At 45.2% G+C, this 25,375-nt stretch overlaps 1 protein-coding gene across 2 annotated transcripts in view; it reads left to right on the top strand.

The window, feature by feature from the left end:
* LOC106584197 (rho GTPase-activating protein 39) overlaps positions 1 to 25,375 on the top strand; it is a 174,122-nt gene that overhangs the window by 129,429 nt on the left and 19,318 nt on the right. The window contains exons 2-10 of one of the 2 annotated variants that reach the window (XM_045706240.2): positions 3,935 to 4,360; positions 12,186 to 12,561; positions 12,874 to 13,143; positions 13,326 to 14,075; positions 17,571 to 17,735; positions 18,801 to 18,986; positions 19,284 to 19,310; positions 19,616 to 19,688; positions 19,897 to 20,037. In XM_045706240.2, coding sequence (XP_045562196.1) covers positions 3,935 to 4,360; positions 12,186 to 12,561; positions 12,874 to 13,143; positions 13,326 to 14,075; positions 17,571 to 17,735; positions 18,801 to 18,986; positions 19,284 to 19,310; positions 19,616 to 19,688; positions 19,897 to 20,037 — 2,414 coding nt within the window. The remainder of the gene's footprint in view (positions 1 to 3,934; positions 4,361 to 12,185; positions 12,562 to 12,873; positions 13,144 to 13,325; positions 14,076 to 17,570; positions 17,736 to 18,800; positions 18,987 to 19,283; positions 19,311 to 19,615; positions 19,689 to 19,896; positions 20,038 to 25,375) is intronic. The other variant, XM_045706241.2, reaches the window with a different exon arrangement.

Below are 25,375 nucleotides of genomic sequence, written 5' to 3'. Positions count from 1 at the left end.
CACACACACACACACACACACACACACACACACACACACACACACACACACACACACACACACACACACACACACACACACAGTAACATGTGCACTATACACACACACACACACATGGATTTTGTACTGTAGATATGTGGTAGTGGTGGAGTAGGGGCCTGAGGGCACACAGTGTGTTGTGAAATATGTGAATGTATTGTAATGTTTTTAAAATGGTATAAACTGCCTTCATTTTGCTGGACCCCAGGAAGAGTAGCTGCTGCCAGGGCAACAGCTAATGGGGATCCATAATTAATACAAATACAAATACACACACACAGAGCCAGGCATTCCCAGTTGAGTCAGCGGTGTGTCTGTCTGGCAGATGTGAGAACAGATGTGTTTAATGATATACAGTATGAGATCAGAATCCTATTTGGCCTTTAAATACAGAGGAGAGGAGTTTCAAGACCGATTCAGCCTGTGATAGGCTGAGGGGTGACTCTGGTGCGTGTCCTATACAGGCAGTGATTGGCTGGGGGTGTCTTGTCCAGGGATGTGATATGCTGGGCGGGGCTTATCCAGGCTGTGATTGGTTTGGCGGGAACTATCCAGGCTGTGATTGGCTAGGCGTGGCCCAACATGTTATAAAGTGGATTAGAGCGTGGTCGTGGTCACGGATGACCCTCCCTTTGTAATCACATTGATTGCATTTGATTCGACATGGATTAACAGATAATTAGAGGATACAGCAGTGATCCCCTTTCTTCTATCTGCTGGGTTTGGGGAAAACCTCCCCACCCACTGTTTCACCTACACTATCTGTGCGAGCTGCCTATGGAATTGTTTAACTATGCACAAATTGGTATGAGATTGCATACTTTACCACTACTCTCTCTCTTTCGCTCTCTCTTTGTTTCCATCTTCTCCTCCTTCCTCTGTCTCGCCTCCTCCTCTCCCTCTATCTCTCCCTCCCTCACCCTCTTTCTCTCCCCCGTCTCACACACTCTATCTTTCCCTCTCCTCCTCTTCCATATCTCTCTCTTTCTCTCTTTCTCTCTCTCTCTCTCTCTCTCTCTCTCTCTCTCTCTCTCTCTCTTGCTCTCTCTCTCTCTCTCTGTCATGTTCCTACTGTATTCCTACTGCATGCCACTGAGTATCTACAGCTGTCAGGGATCAGCCTGGCTATCAGAAGTGTGTGTGTGTGTGTGTGTGTGTGTGTGGTGTGTGTGTAGGTGTGAATGTGTGGGACTTATCTCGGAGCGTTCCCAGTAATGGCTTCCCTGTGGGAGTATGACAGCTGCAGACTGACTATTCCTGCCTGGCATGTGTATGTGTGCAGATTTCCGTGTATGTACCAATTAATGCTTGAACACGTACATACAACAGATGTTTGAGTGTGTTGCTTATTTACTCTGCAACGTGTGTGTGTGTGTGTGTGTCTACTGCTGGGAATGGCTATGATGCTAACCTGCAGCCCTGTGCAGACTCGGCTCAGAAGGCTGTAATGGACTTAGCCTTCAGCTGGGAATAGTAGGATAATTCTACCATACCTTTCTAACCTGCCAGCAGTATAATATTGACCGTAAATAGTCTCACTTAAGAAGAATGCACTAACCGTAAGTCGCTCTGGATAAGAGTCTGCTAAATTACTGAAATGTAAAACACTGAACAAAAATCTAAACGCAACATGCAACATGACTGGGAAAAAATAAGGTAGGGGCGTGGATCAGAAAAACCAGTCAGTATCTGGTGTGACCACCATTTGCCTCATGCAGCGCGACACATCTCCTTCGCATAGAGTTGATCAGGCTGTTGATTGTGGCCTGTGGGATGTTGTCCCACTCCTCGTCAATGGCTGTGAGAAGTTGCTGAATATTGGTGGGAACTGTAACGCGCTGTCGTACACGTCGATCCAGAGCATCAAGAACATGCTCAACGGGTGACATTTCTGGTGAGTCTGCAGGCCATGGAAGAACTGGGACTTTTTCAGCATCCAGGAATTGTGTACAGATCCTTGCGACATGGAGCTGTGCATTATCATGCTGAAACGTGAGGTGATGGCGGTGGATGAATGGCACGACAATGGGCCTCAGGATCTCGTCACGGTATCTCTGTGCATTCAAATTGCCATCCATTAAATGCAATTGTGTTTGTTGTCCGGAGCTTTTGCCTGGCCGTACCATAACCCCACCGGCACCATGGGGCACGCTGTTCACAAAGTTGACATCAGCAAACTGCTCGCTCATACGATGCCATACCCGCTGTCTGCCATTGAAACCAGGATTCGTCCATGAAGAGCACACTTCTCCAGCGTGCCAATGGCAATCAAAGGTGAGCATTTGCCCACTGAAGTCGGTTACGACGGCAAACTGCAGTCAGGTCAAGACCCTGGTGAGGATACCGAGCACTCAGATGAGCTTCCCTGAGACGGTTTCTGACAGTTTGTCCGGAAATTATTCAGTTGTGCAAACCCAAAGTTTAATCAGCAGTCCGGGTGGCTGGTCTCAGACGATCCCGCAGGTGAAGAAGCTGGATGTGGAGGTCTTGGACTGGCGTGGTTACACGTGGTCTGCAGCTGTGAGGCCGGTTGGACGTATTACCAAATTCTCTAAAATGACATTTGAGGTGGCTTATGGTAGATAAATGAACATTCAATTCTCTGGAATCATCAAACATCAAACCTTTAACAAGACACACCTGTTAATTGAAACGCATTCCAGGTGAATACCTCATGAAGCTGGTTGAGAGAATGCCAAGAGTGTGCAAAGCTGTCATCAAGGCAAAAGGTGGCTATTTTGAAGAATCTAAAATAGATTTTGATTTGTTACTCCACTTTTCTGGTTACTACATGATTCCATATATGTTATTTCATAGTTTTGATGTCTTCACTATTATTCTACCTTGAATGAGTAGGTGTGTCCAAACTTTTGACTGGTACTGTATATATATGTTTTATAACACTAGTCACATACAAGTATTACATGTTTTACTCCAAGTCCAGATCCTAACCAGGGTTGTGTTGTGCATGATTGTGCTGAGTGTGCTCGTCCAACAGGTTATGATGTTTGGGCTCATAACACAGAGAGGAGTGGTACTTATGCTGTGATGTGAGGATGAGAGCTGGAGATACTAGAGCAGTCTAGCACACACACACACACTCTCCTGTACTCACAGGCTCTATGGTAGGGATAGGGATAGGGAGTGCGAGTGTGTGTGTGTTTGTGTGTATTTTAATGATGAGGAGGGCTGTAGAGGGCCCCAGAGTGATATTTTTATCGACTGTCTCATCCATCATACTCCTACAGCTACAGCAGCATGAGACCCTGGGTAGGCAGTCTACTGATGGGGGAGGGGGGGCGGGGGGTCAGCCCTGTCTTATAGCTTCATACATTCATAACATTATGCTCTGTCTGACAGAGCAAGAGAGATAAGAGGTGGGAGAGAGAGAGAGAGGGAATGAGAGAGAGAGGTCGTGTGTCTTTTGTATTTGAGAAATACAAACCCACACAAACATACCCAGACACTCTCAGCAGCAGTTGGCAGTGCCCAGCCCAGGTCCATTAGCACGTTGTCTGTGTGTTACGCGGTGTGGTCTGGGTGGTGCAGGTTGTTGTCACATCTGACCCAGCTGGCACACACAGGAGAGGAGAGAAACGCTAACAGGCAGACTCCCAGCTGCAGAGAGGCTCATACGCCGAAGCCAAAAGTCATGTCTGCAAAGAGGCTCATATAAGCTTTACCCTGGGTTGGTATAGGCATATAGCAGGTCAATGTCATATTAATGCCATATTACATAGCAGTTCATTTTCACCACCACAGTGGATTCAGTCCAGGCCCTGTTTTAATTCTACAATGTCTCATGGCCTCCAGCATCAGAAATGTGTCCTTTTCCGATTGACATTGGACAATAAAGTTATATTGTAACCCCCCCCTCCTCTGTCCCCCTCTGCAGGTTGGAGTGGGTTGAGATCATCGAGCCGCGCACGCGGGAGCGCATGTACGCCAACCTCCTCACCGGAGAGTGTGTGTGGGACCCCCCTCAGGGGGTGCGTATCAAGAGGACAGGGGACAACCAGTGGTGGGAGCTGTTTGACCCCAACACCTCCCGCTTCTACTACTACAACGCTTCCACGCAACGCACCGTCTGGCACCGCCCGCAGGCCTGCGACATCATCCCCCTCGCCAAGCTACAGACGTTGAAGCAGCACACGGACGTGGCCTGCCCGGGAGGGACGGGGGGAGACAGAGGAGGGAGGACGTCAGCGGATAACAGCCCAGGGAGGAGCAGTGCCGTCAGTAGGGAGGGGAGCACCTCGTCGTCACTGGACCAGGAACTGACCACATCGGAGAAACAGGGGAATAGAGAGGAGGCAGAGAGGTAAACACAGTACATACACTACACAATGTAAACTACACTAACCCGAACATGACCACAACCCTAATTTAACCACAACACTAGACCAGGAACTGAACGCATCAGAGAAACAGGCGAGGAGGCAGACGGGTAAATACACACTACCCTGACCATAACCCTAACCCTTAACACAACCACGACACTAACCCTAAACACAAACAATGTACCTGACCCCAATCCTAATCCTAACTCGAACTCAGGGAGGAGGCAGACAGGTCGTATACAGAACCATGACCAGAACCAGGGCCTAAAATGAACACCTGCCAAATGCGGGTCGATTTTGGCATTGGCATGGAAGATATATTTTTCACCAGCCACTTTGGCGGGTGGTCAGGGCTCCACATTGCGAGCATTTCATTTGCATTTGTGAATAAAATAGTCAAGTATGATCACATTTATAGTAATAGAAATTCTGCTGTAGTATTTCCGCCGTTTTGTTTCATGGTCTAATTTACTTGAAACAAAAGTCTACTGAAGTGAGTCTTTGTCCTGTTTTTTGGGCTATTTACATTGTTTTGTTCACAAGCTAGGTTGTTTTTCTATGTTTGAGTTTCAACAGCTAGGGAAGAGAAGACAACGCTTCTACTAGTCAGACTCAATCTCACAATCTCACAGACATGACTTGAGTCACGCCACCACGGTAACCTCCTGCCCTTAAAGGGGCAGGTGAACATCTGTGATAGTTTGGTTAAAAGACTCAGGACACCAAAAAATGTATTATCAATATACCACGTTAGTTACTCCTTACTAGTAATACATTTATTGTTTTAGAAACATTACAAAACACGCTCGTCCATTTTTTTATGTTTTGTTGGTGTCATTTTTTTGAGTCTGAGTTGGTGGTAGATTTTTTTATCTACCTGCCACAGTGGCTGGTGGACCAAAAGGTAAATGTTATGCCCTGACCACCAAGACAAATCCTGTAGGTTCTCTGTCACTCTCTCTTTTTTTTTTTATCTCCATCTTGCTCTTTCTCTCTCTCCTCCCTCTCTATTGATTGACCCATTTCTCCTCCTCATTCAGATTTCCTCATTCTCTCACTCACCTTCAGTTTTCCTCTCTCCTCCTCTTCCCCCTCTCATTCAATTCATCTTGTTCTCTCTCTAACGAGTCTGTCTTTTGCTTATTAGCTGTAATCTGCTGCAGTCTTCTGTGATTGGTGGAAACGCTTGGCCGGGGTCGCAGTGTCCTGTAAATGTGTTCAATGCCCCTGTCCCTGCCAGAGCTGGAAAAAGACACTTCTCCACACACACACACACACACACACACACATGTACACACACACCATTACCAAACATACTTCATGCTTTGCATACCCAATTTCAATACTATTTTATGTCGGTATATCCCCTCTATGTTGGCCAGTGTGTGGTCCAGTACAAGTTGTTCTCTAGAGGGTTTTTGTGATTCCAGGTCATTAAATAGAGAGACTGGTTTGTCACGGTTTCACTGGCCATCCCCCAGATGAATTGTGGGGATTGACCTTGAGGTCCACAGACAAAGACAAGGATTCCATTTAGGAACCGTGGCGCGAGAGAGGTGAGGACAAGATTGAGGGAGGGAGAATAAGAAGAGTCTGAATTTACTGAAATAAGCATTATCCTTGAGCCATCCTATTCCCTACTATGTCACTGTCTGTTGACTAGTGTGTGTGTGTGTGTGTGTGTGTGTGTGCGTGCACATTCATACTTGTGATTGTGTGTTGGTGGGTGGCTGTGTCAGTGTGTGTATGTGTGTGTGTGTGTGTGTGTGTGTGTGTGTGTCTGTGTGTGTGTGTGTGTGTTCCAGTGCATTGCCAGCACCCTTAATATAAAGCACTCTCTTTATTCAACCACACTTTGAAGGGTGTTGGCACTATTCTCCTCCCTCCCCACTCAGAAATCACCCAATGTCACATCTATGTTAGTGCATTTGTCTGTCAGATTGTTTATGCAAAAATGGTTTGAGTATCATTCACTACCATTAGATGGGGACAGCCTGACAGAGAGGTGTTTTGCTGTAGCGGGGTTTGAGTTGAAGTTCAGCGGAGTTGAGTTGATTAGAACCCTAACTTCCTGAAGGTCATGCATATTGATGAACACATCCGTAATGCATGGTATACACCAAGCATATATGTGCGTCTGGGAGTGTGTGTGCTTGCATGGGAGGCCATCTGGAGTGAGGAGTGTCAGACTGCCGCTGTCACATCAACCTGCCCCGGCCTCACCTGAAAAAACAAGCACAGACACCTGCTGCTGTACATAGCATCATTATTGTTATTTTATTGTGTTACTTTTTTTAAAATGTTTTACTTTAGTTTATTTAGTAAATACTTTCTTAACACTTATTTTTCTTAAACTTGCATTGTTGGTTAAGGGCTTGTAAGTAAGCATTTCACGGTCTACACCTGTTGTATTCGGTTTGATTTTGTGTGTGTACATACAGTATGGGAAAGGGGTATATCTAGTCTGTTGCACAACTGAATGCATTCAACCGAAATGTGTCTTCCACATTAAACCCAATCCCTCTGAATCAGAGAGCTGCGGGGGGCTGCCTTACTCAACCTCCACGTCATCGGTGCCCGGGGAGCAGATGTTGTTCAGGTTTGACTGCCTTGCTCAAGGGCAGAACGGCAGATTTTTTCCCCACCTTGCCAGCTCAGGGATTCGAACCAGCGACCTTTCGGTTGCTGGCCCAACGCTCTTAACCGCTAGGCTCCCTGCCGCCCATGTGTGTCAGATGTCCGTCAAATGATGCTGGCCTTCAGTTCCCCTTTGATTTGACTTCAGTTTAAGAGTTGGTTGGTGATGGGTTGGTTAATCACATTGATTGATTGTGTTAATTAAATCATTACAGTGGCTAAAGCCATGCCCGGTCAATACACCTGAGAACAACAATCCCAGCCAGGTAACCCTACAGATAGGAGTGGAAGACACTCACACACACAGTGTCGATAGAAAATGCAATGGGCAACCTGTCATTTTTGTGCTTGCTAAAGGCCTCTTGGTCCCTCAGCAGGAAGATAAGGGAGAGGGGAGAGAATGTGTAAATTGATTTGAAGGTCGATTGTCTATGAATAATTTATGACTGGAGAGAGGAAGAACAATGTTCACTTTGTAGTGGCTTTCTAGAGAGAGAGAGATACAGAGGTGGAGATTTAAAGAGCTGAAGAGGCGGAGACATGGAAAGAGAAGACAGACAAGGTGACTGGGAGTGACAGAGTGTCCAGGAGGGAGATCAGGAGATGATAGAGGAGAGGTGGAAAGTGTGAGCGAGGAAAAGACAGAGAGAGAAGAGAGGTGGTTGTTTCTAATGGCTTCCGAGCAAAGTATGGTCCAGCCCAACACACACAACACTGTAATCTTTAATCCTACCCCCTTTAACACACACACACACACACACACACACACACACACACACACACACACACACACACACACACACACACACACACACACACACACACACACACACACAAACTCATTGGCCACTCCAGTATTCAGCTGTGGCCTTGGGCATCAGAGCATGGAACTATTGAAGACAAGGGTGGCCAATGCTGCAATCAATTTCACACCCTACTCTCTCTCTCTCTCTCTCTCTCTCTCTCTCTGTCTTTATCCTCGCCTCCATCTCGCTTTCTCTGGCTTGACTCCTCCACTTCCTCCGTCTCTCTCTCTCTCTCTCTCCTCCTTTCTCCCAAAACTCATCATTTATATTTCTCTCACAGTTTCTCTCTGCTGTTGGCTGTTTACTGAAAAACACTCAAGGTGAAAAATGTGTCGATGTGTCCTTGAGGGGCGTCTAAGATTTGAAAACATTGGGGGCTTAGTCCAAAGCCAGTAGGGGGGTCTGTGGGGCATTCTCCCCCTGCCAAAAAAAGAAGGAATTTCAACAGCTAAATGCATGAATTTGGTGCACTTTTAGATATACACTGAGAGATTAGAACATTGAGAGATTAGATCTTTTTCAGGAAACTTGCACCTTCCCACCTGCCACAGCAGACACTGCCAGTACTCAATTATAGTTGCTACTGTGGTTCCCTCTATTCTGGAACACTCTGTACTCTGGAACACATACATCTACAGTGTATTGCCAAAAAACACTCAACAACTTCAAACATCAAGACTCTGACCTGTCCAATGAGCCAAACTGATTTAAAAAATCCCACAGTACCCAAACACCTTCTCTCTCACACACACAGAGAGAGAAGTGTGTGTGTGTGTGTGTGTGTGTGTGTGTGTGTGTGTGTGTGTGTGTGTGTGTGTGTGTGTGTGTGTGTGTGTGTGTGTGTGTGTGTGTGTGTGTGTGTGTGTGTGTGTGTGTGTGTGTGTGTGTGTGTGTGTGTGTGTGGAGAGAGAGAAGGTGTTTGGGTACTGTGGGATTTCCTCACCTGGAAATTCTTCGTAAGCCATGTTTTACTTTTTCACTGTCGGTATTTCACCTCTTATAATGTGTGCAAATAAAGAAAACAATCAGAATCTATAGAGCATCTTAAAGTAATACAGTCTAATGTGTGCTCAATCCACCTCTGTTCTTCTCCATCTACCCTCTTCTGTCACTTTCTCTGGGTCTTGTCTGTTGCTGTCTGTGTCTTGTCTGTTGCTGTCTCAGGTTGTTGTTTGTTAATGTCTCCTTGCCTATCCTTTTCTGTTATGGCCTGTTCTATTTTTCTGGTGTCTCTCTCCATCATATCCTATTCTTCTGTTGCTGTCTCAGGTTCCTGTTTGTTATTGTCTCGTGTGTCTATCCTTTTCTGTTATGCCCTGTTCTGTTCTTTTGGTGTATCTCTCCATCATATCCTATTCTTCTGTGGCTGTCTCTGTGGTGTTTCTCTCCATCATGTACTCTTCTGTTTCTGTCTCTGTGTCTTCTCGTGTGTGTCTTTAGTTTTGCAATCCAAAACAGTCAAGGGGATACTGGGGTAGCATCATTTGTTTTGGGCCTGTGTCTGGATCACTTAAATCATCCTCTTCCCTACCATTTGCCCCTGGCTGCTGCTGTTCTAAGTGCTCCACTGGCCTGCTGTTCTCATCTGTCCTCCTCCTTGGCTCATCTGAAAGGAAGCAAGGTAGAGGTGCAACATGTCGTTAGTTAGTTGTAAAGGGCGCCTGCACTTCCTGATTTTGCCTCGTTTTAGGTTTGGTTCATTAATAAATGCTAGCGGCCTGCCTGAATTCAAATGTGAGTTGGTTTCGGAGTGTGGTTTCATGTGGGTGTCTTGTGTGTGTGTTCGCAGGTGGGAAGAGTCAGCCAAATTATTTAGCCAATTAGCTTCAGTCAGCCGGTGTGCGACCTGACTTAAGATAGCCTATCTACGGAGCTAGTTAGGGACCTTCAATAAATTACACAATGTAAATGAGACAATATTTTCATGTTGCACACCTTTTAATTTTCTCATTAAATGCTTTCAATATTTGTCTATGAATTTCTACAATTTATTTTTGGTTTGAGGTTTTTAAGTCATTGAAATTTGGAGCTATTTGAATTTTGACATATAGTCCTATGTACATTGTGTAATTTACCGACGGTCCATAAATAGCCCCATATTGATATCCAAAGTCAACCACAAATTTACCACAGGCAATAGGATCAGGTCCATGCAGCTGCACTCCGAATTGATGATTACTTGTGCAATGCCAGCGGTGGGTATGTAGGCAGGAATTACATAAACCCTACCTTCATTTACGTTGTGATGCAGTCACGACCACAAGCCTCACAAAACTCAGTTTTGGATGAGACTGACTTTATGACCAAAAATATTCTGTTTACACTTTGTAGTCAATTTTGACAGTAGAATAAATGTTTCTGACTCACGTCGATGCCAAATAGGCTGTTTTCTAAATGAGAAGTTGTTTTTTAGGAGAAGTCGCTCTTTAAAGTTACTGACACGACCAGGGCAATTCAACTAAAGAAACATTCAATTGTCCGCATAACATGACAGATAAGTAGCTGCATAGCCCCTAGGCTATATGAACATAAAGAGACATGAGCCCCAAAAAATAATCTGTAGAATGGACTAAGTTATAATACCTCTGTGATTAATTTCATTTTGTGATGTATATATACACATGATATACAGTACGTGGAGTACACAAGTGTAATGAAATGCTTACTTGCAGGTTAACCTTGCAGACAATGCAACAACAATAGAAAAAGTAAGTTTAAAAAAAAGTGAATAAAAAGAGTAATAAAAGTAAAAGCTCAATGAAATAATTTCACAAATTTAACAACGGACAGTTTTTTACAAATAGTTACATATCGTATATGGAAATAACAGACATGAGCCAAGCATGTTTACCTGTAGAATGGAATCGTTTTAAAGACCCCTATGATTCATTTCATTTCGTCAGTTCTACCACCTCAACATTGCTAATTTTAAACAGGGATAAATGTAATGTTGTAGTAAAGTTCAGCTTCAGTCCACAGGGGGGCACTGTGTAACTGTCAGAAGATATGTGCTTCAGTCTGAAAAATGTAGCCAGTAGCTACCGAAGTGGCTAGCCAGCTACAGAATCAAAACCCATCAAATACACTCGCTGGAAATAAACACTTTTCCTAAAATCATGACTTATATCAACATCCTTAGCTTGCCCATTCACTAAATATACTGTTAACTAACTCTGACGGACACCCAATAGCTTAAGGATACTGAGCGCTAATGCTAGTTTATTAGCATTAGCCAACCCTTATGCTGAGGGAGACTAGCTAATTAGCTACCACTAATTAGCTAACTCTGCTGCTGCTGCTGCACTTTGACTTTCTGGCTGTTCTGCTCTCTCCACCTCATTCACTGTTGCCTCAACCAACTCAACCTGTTAGTTTGTTTTGCCACTCTTTCGGAAAAAGTTCCGAATATCCATATTTTCTGCTATGCTGCAGACTCTTGACTGAGTGACGGACGTTTTGCTGAGTGATGACATTGGCATGGAACCGCTGGTGCTGTAGGGTTGGGGGAGAGGTCAAGGGACGTGAGTGGTCCACTGCATTGTGAAATCTCGACCAATCCTAGCAGGCACCGCGTCACTCCAGCAGCTTCTTGCAGTGGCTGCTACTGCCTAGCGCGATATATTGTATTTTTGTTATATACTGTATGGCGCAAGTGATGTGTGGTTATGGTAACTCATATTAGACCATCAAAAGGTTCAGTGCTGGGTCAAAAACATCCGGGGCTTCAGCACTTAAACCTAAATTGCTCCAGGGGTGCCGTACTACTATAGCTGACCCTGTAAAACAACACATTTCACTGCACCTATCTGGTGAATGTGACAGTAAAACATTGTATTATTATTATTATATATTGCATTTCAACAACCCATAACAGCAGCAGGCCCAGATGTTGCAGTCATGTCTTCTGTGTGACTGACAGCAGCACCAGTTCACCTGTACAGAGCAGCAGTTTCACACCGTGGTCCCGGATCTTTTTGTGCTGTCCTGCCTACTCCCATGGTCATTGTCACGCCACAGGAGTTGGGAAGAGAGCACAAGCAGATCTGCGACCAGGATAGGGGGTTTCACTCCTCTCTCCAACTGTTCTGTTCCGTTCCAACCACTAACTCGTCTATGGGAAAGTTGAAATGCTGTGTTGAACTGCCTCTCTCTGTGTGTGTGTGTGTGTGTGTGTGTGTGCTGCGTCACAACTTTGTCAGGATTTAGTTTGGACACAACACTCTTTCTCATCAGTCACTTCAGAAACACACCTGACAGCTCCTTGTCGCTCTGTCCCTGCTGCTGCTGCCAGATGGAATAATGAACTTACTCTCTCCCCCGCTCTCTCTCTCTCTCCCCCCTCCCCCTCACTTCCCTCTCTCAGGACCTCTCCGTTCAGGTGGAACACAGGTACTAAGGAGAGGATGCTGATCAAGGTGACAGACAGAGAACCCAGCTTCCTCTCTCACCAGGGGAATGGTTACTCCCCCTGCGACCCCCCCACCCTCACCCCAGTCCCTGCACCCGGCACTGGCACAGCCTCCCGTACCCGCCGATCCTCTGGAGGTTCCGCCCCCCCTGATGGCGCCCCTGACGGCTCTCCCATCCTCTATGTTGACCGCCACCAGTCGCCCTTCCTAAAACGGGCGGAGCTAGGGGGTGGAGGAACAGGGACCCACCGGCGCTCGTCGGCTGACTCACAGCCCTCTTCCCCCCGCTATGCCTATGAACCCCCCCTCTACGAGGAGCCCCCCTCGGAGGTAGGACACTCCAGCAACACAGTTACAGAAACACATTCATATTCAGCAACACAGTTACAGAAACACATTCACATTCATTCATAGCTTATGTCTTGTGATTGACTGTGTTCTACCTGCCTTTTCCCTGTATCCGTATGTATCTGTCCTGTTTCGTTCGGTCTTTTGATTCATTTTAATTGCACTCGATTTAAATACACTAAGATTTGACTTTACTTGCACTTTTATGTTAATGTACTTTTTAATATAAGTTGAACTTGTCCTTGACTGTAGCACACAAATGTATTGTTGTTATTATTAATATTATTATTATAGTACCAGCCCCCGCCCATCTACGAGGAACCTCCCACAGATGTGATGCGCCACCTGGGCTCTGACTCCTCCTCCTTGCTGTATGGCACAGGGAAGTCCCCCACCCGGGGAAATCCCTCCTCGGGGACGCCCCTCTACCACTCGCCCAAACAGAGCCACTCCCCCTATGGTCAGCTGGTGCTGACCAGACAGAAGTGTCCAGAGAAGACACAGAGTCTGGAGTACAGCCCTGCAGGGAAGGAGTACGTCAAACAGCTAGTCTATGTGGAACAGGTAGGTAGTCCGAAGGTTAGAGAGATGGACCAGCAACTGTAGTGTTGCTGGTTCAAATCCCGTGTCTGACAGGGAAAAGTGGGGTTGTGAGTGTGATGGTAACTGGAGAGTTGCTGGCATCAGTCGGACATTTGTGTACATTGGACAATAAAGTCATCTTCTTCTTCTTCCTCCGCCTACAGTCCTCCTCCAGCCCGCGTTTTAAGACGTCCGACCGGCTCCTTCGCTACGGGACCTCCACGGCCACCCCCTCCTCCACGGGGGGTTATGGGGGCTCCTACGGGGGATCCTACACCCTCCAACACAGCCAGAGTCTGATCCGGGACCCCCGGCTGCTGCTGGACTACGGGGGCGGAGAGGGGGGCGAAGGCGGGGGCCAGAGGCTGCTCTACGAGGACTCTATGTCCTGGAGCTCCAGTCAGCACCACTCCCTCTCCCTCTCTGGGTCTACAGGAGGAGGGGGCTTCTCGCCCGGTGGCAACCGCAAACGCAAGACCCGGAAGCCCTCCCTGCCTCAGGAGCTGGGGAGTTGTGGCGGGGTGGACCGGGAGGAAGGGCCAATGTCGGGGACCCTGTCCGAGGCGGTGATGAACCAGGCCAGGCTGGCATGGGAGGCCCAGCAGGTGATGAAGCAGAGGAGCAGTTGGGACTCAGCCCCGGGGGGAGGGGGATCGGCTGGTGGCTGTGCCCAGGGAGGTGTGTCTAAAGACGGGTACGAGAGCGACGGTGCGGTGCCCCTCCCCCTGCCAGGCCCGGTGGTGAGGGCGTTTAGTGAGGACGAGGCGTTGGCACAGAGCGACGGGCACCACGGGCATTACCACTGGAAACGCAGCACCTTCGACAGACTGGGCTTCCCTCGGGCACTACTGGAGAAGAGCCTGTCTGTACAGACCAACCTGGCCTCGCCTGAGCCCTTCTTACACCCTTCACAGGTATACGCAGTACACACACACACACACACACACAGTATATCACTACACTGCAGACTCTAGCATTTATATTCTATGTTGCCGTAGGTTTGTGTGTGTGCCCGCACGCGCACACTTGACTGTGTGGGGCCTCACTGCAGACTCTAGCTCATCTTCTCTGTCACAGAGACATACCCTGGCTGCCGTAGGTCCATGAATGTTTCATAATGTGCAGAATCAGATAATTATTTGAAGAGCCAGAGCTCAGATGGAATTATGTAATATCAATACTGCTGCTACTGCCACATACCTACCAGGCAAACACACACAGACACACACACACACACACACAGCCCAACACATGCACATAAATACATTGACACACCAGGCAAAGACACACAGACACACAACAAAGACACACAGACCCATGCCACATTCTCCAACACCTTTTCGTTGTGCTGCTGAGACAGAGCGACAGCAGGTCTGCTTTAAGGTGTCAAGAGAGATCGGAGCCATGCTAGAGAGGGACGGGAGGCTGTGGGGAACTACAAGCCAGGATTTATTCTGCTTCACATATGCAGCCCTCCCTCCCTCTCTCATCCCTCCAATTATCCATTCTTTCTCTCTCTCTCTCTCTCTCTCTCTCTCTCTCTCTCTCTCTCTCTCTCTCATATCTACCATCACACACCCTTGTTGTAACACACACTCGCACACACACAAACACACACACTCACTTTTTTTGCCTTATGACAATAACTTATTTGCATGTTGGTGAAACTGCCCTCACATAAGAGAAATCTGCCCCTATCAAAACCATCGGAGAGAGAGAGAGGGAGAGAGAGAGTGGTGGGACGGTGAGAGTGAGAGAGGGGAATAGGCAGTTGGAGGGAGAGACGCAGGAGGTAGTGGAAGATAGCAGGCCTGAAAGTGCTTACAAAGAAAGAAATTGCGCTGAACACAGGATAGCAGCACTCAAACTCAGAACAGAGGGAAAGAAAGAAAAACGTTAAAAGGGCCCTCATGAAGAAAGGGCGAGAGCGATGACTGAAGAGAGAGAGAGAGAGAGATGGAAAAAAATATATATAGAGAGAGAGATGAAATATATATATATAAAATATATATATATATATATATATATATATATGTATATATATATATATATATATATATATAAAGAGAGAGAGAGAGAGAGAGAGAGATGTAAAAAGAGATCCAAAAAAGTTGACCGGGACAGTTCTAGCAGGGCAGAAATTTTACAAACTGACTTGTTGGGAAGGTGGCATCCTATGACGATGCCACTTTCAAAGTCACTGAGCTCTTGAGTAAGGCCGTTCTACTGCCAATGGTTGTCTGTGAAGATTGCGTGGCTGCGTGCTCGCTTTTATACACCTGTCAGCAACGGGTGTAGCTGAAATAGCTGAATCCACTCATTTGAAGGGGTGTCCACATACGAATGTATATATAGTGTATGCTGAGGCCACACACACACGCTTTCCCAATCAGCACATACACTACTGTCTACTATCTATCACTTTACCCCTACTATATGTAGATACAGTGCCTTCAGAACATATTCACACCTTTTGACTTTTTTCACATTTTGTTCTATTACAGACGGAATTTAAAATTGATTAAATTTAGCTTTTTTGTCACTGGCCTACACGCATAATGTCAAAGTGGAATTATGTTTTTCAAAACATTTACAAACTATTTAAGTTAATAAGTATTCAAGCCTAAATAAGTTCAGGAGTAAAAATTAGCTTAATATGCCACATAATAAGTTGATGGACTCACTCTGTGTGCAATAATAGTGTTTAACCAGATGTTTTAATGACTACCTCATCTCTGTACCCCACAGATTCAACCACAAAGACCAGGGAGGTTTTCCCAATTCCTTGCAAAAAAGGGCACTTATTGGTAGATGGGTATAAAAACAAAACAGACATTGAATATCCATTTGAGCATGGTGAAGTTATTCATTACACTTTGGATGGTGTATCAATACACCCAGTCACTTCAAAGATACGTGTCCTTCCTAACTCAGTTGCAGAGGAGGAAAGAAACCGCTCAGGGATTTCAACATTTCACCATCACCATGAATGGTATCTTTCAAAACAGTTGCAGAGTTTAATGGCTGTGATAGGAGAAAACTGAGGATGGATCAGCAACATAGTAGTTACTCCACAATACTAACCTAATTTACAGACTGAAAAGAAGGAAGCCTGTACGGAATGAAAATATTCCAAAACATGCATCTTTTTAAACAAGGCACTAAAGTAATACTGCAAAAAAAATTGCAAAGCAATTAACTTTTTGTCCTGAATACAAAGTGTTATGTTTGGGGCAAATCCAATACAACACATTACTGAGTATCACTCTCCATATTTTCACAAATAGTGGTGGCTGCATCATGTTATAGGTATGCTTGTAATCTTTAAGGACTGTGTAGTTTTTCAGGATAAAAAATAAACGGAATGGAGTTAAGGACAGGCAAAAACCTAGAGGAACACCTGGTTCAGTCTGCTTGGCACCAGACACTGGGAGATGAATTCACCTTTCAGCAGGACAATAACCTAAAACACAAGGCCAAATCTACACTGGAGTTGCTGACCAAGAAGACGATGACAAGACCTGAAAATGGTTGTCTAGCAATGATCAACAACCAATTTGACAGAGGTTGAGGAATTTTGAAAAGAATAATATGCAAATGTTGCACAATCCAGGTGTGGAAAGCTCTTACAGACTTACCCAGAAAGACTTTAATAGCTGCCAAAGGTGCTTCTGCAAAGTATTGACTCAGGAGTGTGAATACTTATGTAAATGAGATATTTATGTGTTTCATTTTCAATCCATTTGGAAAATGTCTAAAACCGTGTTTTTACTTGGTCATTATTGGGTATTGTATGTAGGCGGCGGAGAAAAAAAATCTATTTAATCCATTTTGAATTCAGGTTGTAACACAACAAAATATGGAATGAGTCACGGGGTATGAATACTTTCTGAAGGCACTGTCGCTACTTCAATTACCTTGTACTCCTGCACATCGACTCGGTACTGGTACTTCCTGTATATAGCCATGTTAATTTTACTCGTTATTGTTATTCGTTATTCACTGTGTATTTATTCCTCATGTCACTATTTCTATATTTTTTTTAAATATCTTTTTTAAAAACTGCATTGTTGGAAAACGACCCGTAAGTAAGCATTTCACTGTTAGTCTAAACCTGTTGTTTACGAAGAATGTGACAAATACAATTGTATTTAATTTGATTTGATTCTAATTTCTCATTATTTGTGTGGTGCCAGATGTGGGCAGGATTGAAACAAACCCAACCTTCGTTGTCATTGTGATGCAGTCACACAAAAGTCTCACAAATCTCTGTTTTAGACGACACTGACTTTATGACAAATATTATCCTATTTATACTTTGTAGTAAATTTTCTCTATTAATTTTGTTTGTACTAATGTAAGAAGGAGTTTGAAGAAGGAGTATTTCTCTGTCTTTTGCTCTCTCTCAGTCGGAGGATCTTGGAGCCTGTGCTCAGTTTGAGGCAAGTCGTAATGCTCGGAACATGATGCCCAGCGCAAGCTGTGGAGTTTTCCCAGAATTCACCCTGCGGAAGCCGTCCTCGGAGACCGACATCGAGAACTGGGCCTCCAAACACTTCAACAAACACACACAGGTACACGCACACACAAACCCAGACACACACACACACTTAACTTTGCAACTAAACACACACTGATACATGACATGCACATACAATCATTCTACTTTATAATTGAACATTCTCAGGAACAGACAAACACTCTCATGTAAAACCCAGTACTCACTGTCTCACACAAACATATTTATGTAGGGCTGGTCGGTATACCATATTTTACTATATACTGATATTGAATTGATGCCCGGACCGGTTTAAGTTTTTACTTTACCTTCTATAATGATATTTTAATGTTTGGTTTGTTATTAAATGTGATATGTGATATGCAACTATGCTAATCACTAGTTAGATGGCTAGCTAGCTTGTACTAAGTCAGAGCCAACATGGCTAGTTAGCTAATACTGCCTGGTACCAGTGCTGATGTAGGACGAGGCTAGCTACATGAAGTAAGAAAACATGTAATGTAACATCTAATTATGGTCACCTGGAAACACTGACCAACACTTTGGTTTCTACCCTGTCAATAATTCCTCACTGGCTAATTCATGCATTGTCATGTCAAACAGCAATTCATTATAGGTGCTGCTCACTGTATTCCAACTATAGAATTAGAATAATCATTATATTTCCATAATTCCAACAGTTCACCAATTAACTAGGCTTAGATTGTTTTGGCCGTATCATGCTGCGTGGCACAGTGTAGAAATCATAAAAAAGTTTAGGAAATGCAGAAATATATGAAAGTGCTGAAAATGGTTTTGATTTGGAGTTGTATTGAACAGTATTAATGGAGAAAGCCCCATTGAAATCACGTATAATTGATGTGTTGCCACCCTAGGGTCTTGAACTACTCAGAAAGCATATTTAGAACATGTATTATTCAAAAACATCAAATACCGTCATACAAATAGTGTGATGTAGTATTTTGTCCATATCGCCCAGCCCTACATTTATAGACGCTCTAGTATAACTCCAGAAAAATATTCACCTATCACTCCTCCTCCCTCGTTGTCCTCCTCCCTCTTCCCCTCCCCTTACCTCTCCCCCTCCTCTTCCTCTCCTCCTCTCCCCCTACTTTCCCAGGGTCTGTTTCGGCGTAAGGTGTCCATAGCCAACATGCTGGCGTGGAGCAGTGAGCCAATCAGGAAGCCCATGATCGTGACGTCAGACCGTGCGGTGAAGAGGGAGGCGGTGGAGATCTTTAAACTAATCCAGACCTACATGGGAGACCGCCGAGCCAAGACTGACCCACTCACTGTCGCCCTGGAGGTCTGCAGACTCCCTGATATTCCTCTGTCATGTCCACATCCCAAACAGCACCCTTTTATCTATATAGTGCACTACTTTTTCAAAAGTAGTGCACTAAAAGGGAATAGGGTGCCGTTTTGGACTCACAGCCCGTGTCTCCCCTTCTGCAGCCATGTGTCATTTTATGTGCTGTTAAGCTTCAATTTGTCTTCGGTTTCTGATTTGTGCATCAAAATAATAATAATTTCATCCCCCCTCATCTTCCCTCTTTTTCCCCCTCTCGCCCTCTCTATCTTTCTCTCTCTTTTTCACGCCAAGACTGGCCCACTGAACATCGCCCTGGAGGTCTGCACAGACCCTTTTATTATCCCTCTCTTCGTTCTCTCCTTGTATCTGCTTTTTCATGTCTCTTTGTATCTACCTTCACTGTGTTGCTTCTCACTCCTCTCCTTTTTCACTCTGTTATTTTATGCATTTATGTCTATTAAGCTAACAGTTTACCTTCGGTTTTGTAATTCTGCACGTCAAGGAAACAAAATGTGACTTTTAATAATTCCCCCCTCCTCTCCGTACTTGCTCTCTTTCTCCCACCCACCCACCCACCCCTCCCTCCCTCCCTCCCTCCCTCCCTCCCTCTCCTCTCTCCCCAGGTGGCAGTGCGTGGTTGGAGCAGTCAGGGTCTTCGTGATGAGCTCTACATCCAGCTCTGTCGTCAGACCACAGGTACACACACACACTCACACACACGGTCAGCTATACACCTAAACACACACAGCTACGTGCACACACTGCATAACACTAACAGTGTGTGAACTATTGTACACATTATTAACAAAGCGATGAATTCGTTAGACACTGGCTTGATGCGCAGTCTACCTGAAGTCAACCTTTTAATCAAATTAACTCTAACCCCATCCACTACTTCTCATAGAGAACTTCCGCTACGATAGTCTGGAGAGGGGCTGGGAGCTCATGGCTGTGTGTCTGGCCTTCTTCCCCCCAACTCCACGCTTCCACTCCTACTTGGAGGGATACATCTACAGACACATGGACCCCCTCAACGATACTAAAGGTGAGAGAGAGAGAGAAAGAGAGTGTGGGGGACGCCTGTGGTTGCGTACATGCGTGTGCGGCGGCTGGCTGACCATGGCTATTGCCTTGTAATGGCACAGACAGACAACCTGACATTTGGCCGTGTGTTGTAGAACACCTGCTGGGCATCGATGAAGGTGGCAATTTACAACGTACAATCATTGGGAAGTGAATAGAAAATGACAGACTATTTTTTGGTGGTCAGGGGCAATATAGGATGCTAATGACCTTTTGTGGGCGAGGTCTTTTTTCACAAATAGTCTTCCCAAGCTGTCTGTTATCTTTAATAATAATAATTTGGTGGGTACTTACACTACCGGTCAAAAGTTTTAGAACACCTACTCATTCAAGGGTTTTTCTTTATTTTGACTATTTTCTACATTGTAGAATAATAGTGAAGACATCAAAACTATGAAATAACGCATATGGAATCATGTAGTAACCAAAAAAGTGTCAAACAAAAATATATTTGAGATTCTTCAAATAGCAACCCTTTGCCTTGATGACAGCTTTGCACACTCTTGCAATTCTCTCAACCAGCTTCTTGAGGTAGTCACCTGGAATGCATTTCAATTAACAGGTGTGCCTTCTTAAAAGTTAGTTTGTGGAATTTCTTTCCTTAATGCATTTGAGGCTGTCACGGGTATCGTCGGTGAAGGAGGACCAAAATGCAGCAGGACTGTGTTTGTTCATTTTGAACATTTATTAACTTCACGAAATGAACGTACAAAAACAACAAAACAAGCGAACGAACGATAGACCGACAGTCTGGCAAGGCACAAGGCTAAACACAGAACAATTTCCCACAAACACACAGACAAACACACCCAACTAATATAGGACTTCCAATAAAAGGCAACACCACACAGCTGCCTTCAATTGGAAGTCCACCACAATTAACTCTACATAGAAACACACTTACTAGACTACACATAGAAATACATAAACATAGACCCTAAACCAAAAACCCGGAAATACTAAATCAAACACCCTTTTACCAAAACACCACCCCGGACCACATAAAACAAATACCCTCTGCCACGTCCTGACCAAACTACAATAACAATTAACCCTTATACTGGCCAGGACGTGACAGAGGCAATCAGTTGTGTTGTTACAATGTAGGGGGGGTATACAGAAGATAGCCTTATTTGGTAAAAGACCAAGTCCATATTATGGCAAGAACATCTCAAATAAGCAAAGAGAAACGACAGTCCATTATAAAGGTCAGTCAATCCGGAACATTTCAAGAACTTTGAAAGTTTCTTCAAGTGCAGTCGCAAAAACCATCGAGCGCTATGATGAAACTGGCTCTCATGGGGACCGCCAAAGGAAAGGAAGACCCAGAGTTACATCTGCTGCAGAGGACAAGTTCATTAGATTTACCAGCCTCAGAAATTGCAGCCCAAATACATGCTTCACGGAGTTCAGAGGAGACTGTATGAATCAGTCCTTCATGGTCGATTTGCTGCAAAGAAACCACTACTAAAGGACACCAATAATAAGAAGAGACTTGCGTGGGCCAAGAAACACGAGCAATGGACATCAGACCGGTGGAAATTTGTCCTTTGATCTGGAGTCCAAATTAGAGATTTTTGGTTCCAACCGCCGTGTCTTTGTGAGATGCGGTGTGGGTGAACGAATTATCTCCGCATGTGTATTTCCCACCGTAAAGCATGGAGGAGGAGATGTTATGTTGTGGGGGTGCTTTGCTGGTGACACTATCTATGATTTATTTAGAATTCAAGGCACGCTTAACCAGCATGGCTACCACAGCATTCTGCAGATATACACCATCCTGTCTGGTTTGGGCTTCGTGCGACTATCATTTGTTTTTCAACAGGACAATGACCCAACACACCTCCAGGCTGGGTAAGGGCTATTTTACCAAGAAGGAGAGTGATGGAGTGCTGGATCAGATGACCTGGCCTCCATAATACCTGACCTCAACCAAATTGAGATGATTTGGGATGAGTTGGACCGCAGAGTGAAGGAAAAGCAGCTAACAAGTGCTCAGCATATGTGGGAACTCCTTCAAGACTGTTGGAAAAGCATTCCATGTGAAGCTGGTTGAGAGAATGCAAAGAGTGTGCAAAGCTGTCATCAAGGCAAAGGGTGGCTACTTTGAAAAACCTCAAATATATTTGTTTAACACTTTTTTGGTTACTACATAATTCCATATGTGTTATTTCATGGTTTTTATGTCTTCACTATTATTCTACGATGTAGAAAATAGTAAAATTAAGAAAAACCCTTGAATGAGTAGTTGTTCTAAAACATTGTGTATATTGTCCTATTTCATGTACAAGTGTGTATTTTACGCATGTGTGAATTGGAAATGTGTTTTTTGAATATCCCAACTCCCCTTGAGACGCCCTTGGAGAGTGGGGCAACAACCAAGGTATCTGCATCCTCAGTGCTGTTATCTGGAGAATGTGTCTCTCTCTAGTCTCCCTATCATGCCAGGCTCTGTGTTTGTAATGTACGTGTGTGTGATGTATGTGTGGCTAGGCTGACTGGCCACTGATTTGGTTGTTATTGGAGCCTTTCGCCTCAGCATACCACAGTTGAATTCCCTCACTCAAGTTCCACCCGCTAGACTAGTCAGTTACTGAACCATATGCGGTATATTCTCTCTCTTCTCTTACTCAACTTTTCCCCCTTTCTCTCCCTCCTCGCTCTGTGGCTTCCGTTGAAGCCCTTCAGATATGAATTCTGCCTTTCATCCCTCTTCCTCTCATCCTTCTCTGAAAGCTTTTCAAAGTCCTCACCTCCATTCCTTCTCTATTCCGCATTCATCTTCTTATTCTCCTTTTCTTTTCTTTATGCCTCTCAGGCTCCCTCTCCTCCCACTGACTGACTGACTGACTGACTGACTGACTGACTGACTGACTGTCTGTCTGTCTGTCTGTCTGTCTGTCTGTCTGTCTGTCTGTCTGTCTGTCTGTCTGTCTGTCTGTCTGTCTGTCTGTCTGTCTGTCTGTCTGTGTTCTTACTGAATTTGTGTGGTTCTTCATGATGTACACATTGTACACATGAATCTGTATGTTTTGTTATGTTTTTTGCATGTTCATTGTTGTCTTCTTGATGTGACATGTCGTAGTGGTTTGTGGCCTATTGTGTGTGTGTGTGTGTGTGTGGGTGTGTGTAGTTGTGCAGTTCGACCATGGTGTTTGTTAGCGGAGTCTGTTTGTCCTAGTGGTTTACACCAAATCCTGTGTAGTCGTTACCATGGTAAATCTACATGTGTTGCTGTATGTGTGAGGGTAGTGTTTGTGGTCCAGGTGTCGGGGTGTGTGTTGTGAGTGACGGTTGCTGTGGTTATGGTGTGTGTGTGTGTGTGTGTGTGTGTGTGTGTGTGTGTGTGTGTGTGTGTGTGTGTGTGTGTGTGTGTGTGTGTGTGTGTGTGTGTGTGTGTGTGTGTGTGTGTGTGTGTGTGTGTGTGTGTTGTTGCAGTGGCTCGGCACATCAGCGGTCTGCTGGCGAGCCGGGTGGAGAGGCGAGCCAGACTGATGCGTGGGCGTCGCCCTGGGAGGGAGAAGGCGGGGCCAGCGGAGGGTAGGGGCGGAGTCAAACTGCCTACAACTGGTTAGCTACTCTCCCTGTGCCTGCTGCTCTCTCTCTCTCTCTCTCACACACATCTCATTAATCACATCTCATACATCAACACAGTCGGACACACACACACACACACACACACACACACACACACACACACACACACACACACACACACACACACACACACACACACACACACACACACACACACACACACACACACAAGGCCCTGGCTACTCTTCCTGTGTCTGCAGCAGATTACGACTTCTGCTACCACCGCCTCCTCCTTCCCATCTCCATCCTCTTCATCCTCCTCTTCTCCTTTCTCTTCATCTCCATTGATGTAATCTCTTTAATCCTCCTCTTCCTCTCCTTCCTTCACCTTCAGGATCTAGCTCTGTATCTCTCTAGCTTCTTAGGTCCTCAGCGTTTTGTGTGTCTTTTTCATAGCTGTCTGTCTGTCTGTCTGTCTGTCTGTCTGTCTGTCTGTCTGTCTGTCTGTCTGTCTGTCTGTCTGTCTGTGTTTCTCTGTCTGTCTGTCTGTCTGTCTGTCTGTCTGTCTGTGTTTCTCTGTCTGTCTGTCTGTCTGTGTTTCTCTGTCTGTCTGTCTGTCTGTGTTTCTCTGTCTGTCTGTCTGTCTGTGTTTCTCTGTCTGTCTGTCCGTCTCTGTCTGCCTGTATCTTTTTCTGTGTCTCTCTTTGTCTGAATACTTACCTACCTACCTACCTACCTACCTACCTACCTACCTACCTACCTACCTACCTGTCTGTCTGTCTGTCTGTCGTAACACACATCACACATTTGTAACTGTGTATTTCCTGTGTCCATTTGGTTTGCTAAACCATTTCTCTGTCTTACATCATTCTACTGTCTTTTGGGTGTCTATCTACTCATTCATTCCCTGAGGAGAGAGTCCTGAGCATCAGTTCAGTCTTTTAGTGTAGGGTAACTCTCGTAACTACTAGGACTGTTACCTAAGTCAAATTGTAATCTTATGTGCTTGTAGAATGTATGAACATGATGGTTGGACAGTGTGTCAATGTGGGTGTCACAGGGTCAGAAGGACAGTGTGTCAATGTGGGTGTCACAGGGTCAGAAGGACAGTGTGTCAATGTGGGTGTCACAGGGTCAGAAGGACAGTGTGTCAATGTGGATGTCACAGGGTCAGAAGGACAGTGTGTCAATGTGGGTGTCACAGGGTCAGAAGGACAGTGTGTCAATGTGGGTGTCACAGGGTCAGAAGGACAGTGTGTCAATGTGGGTGTCACATAGGGTCAGAAGGACAGTGTGTCAATGTGGGTGTCACATAGGGTCAGAAGGACAGTGTGTCAATGTGGGTGTCACATCGGGTCAGAAGGACAGTGTTTCAACGTGGGTGTCACATCGGGTCAGAAGGACAGTGTTTCAACGTGGGTGTCACATCGGGTCAGAAGGACAGTGTGTCAATGTGGGTGTCACATAGGGTCAGAAGGACAGTGTGTCAACGTGGGTGTCACATAGGGTCAGAAGGACAGTGTGCTGGCTGGTTAGGCCTGAGGCTGTATGGTCGGTGTGTTTCCAGATTTAGACCACTGAGCTGTTACCCTCCAGTAATTAACTTGAGTGGCAGCAGAACTACCCTGTGCCACCCATATACAAATGAGTGGATTTGGCTATTTCAGCCACACCCGTGGGCAAACAGGTGTATAAAATTGAGCACACATCTCCACAGACAAAGAATGGCCTTACTGAAGAGCTCAGTGACTTTCAATGTGGCA

The sequence above is a fragment of the Salmo salar genome, chromosome 23 (genome assembly GCF_965601325.2).
Source record: "Salmo salar chromosome 23, fSalSal1, whole genome shotgun sequence".
Classification (NCBI taxonomy): domain Eukaryota; kingdom Metazoa; phylum Chordata; class Actinopteri; order Salmoniformes; family Salmonidae; genus Salmo; species Salmo salar.
Note: the sequence above shows the minus strand (reverse complement) of the source record. Positions and strands in the feature narration are given on the sequence as shown.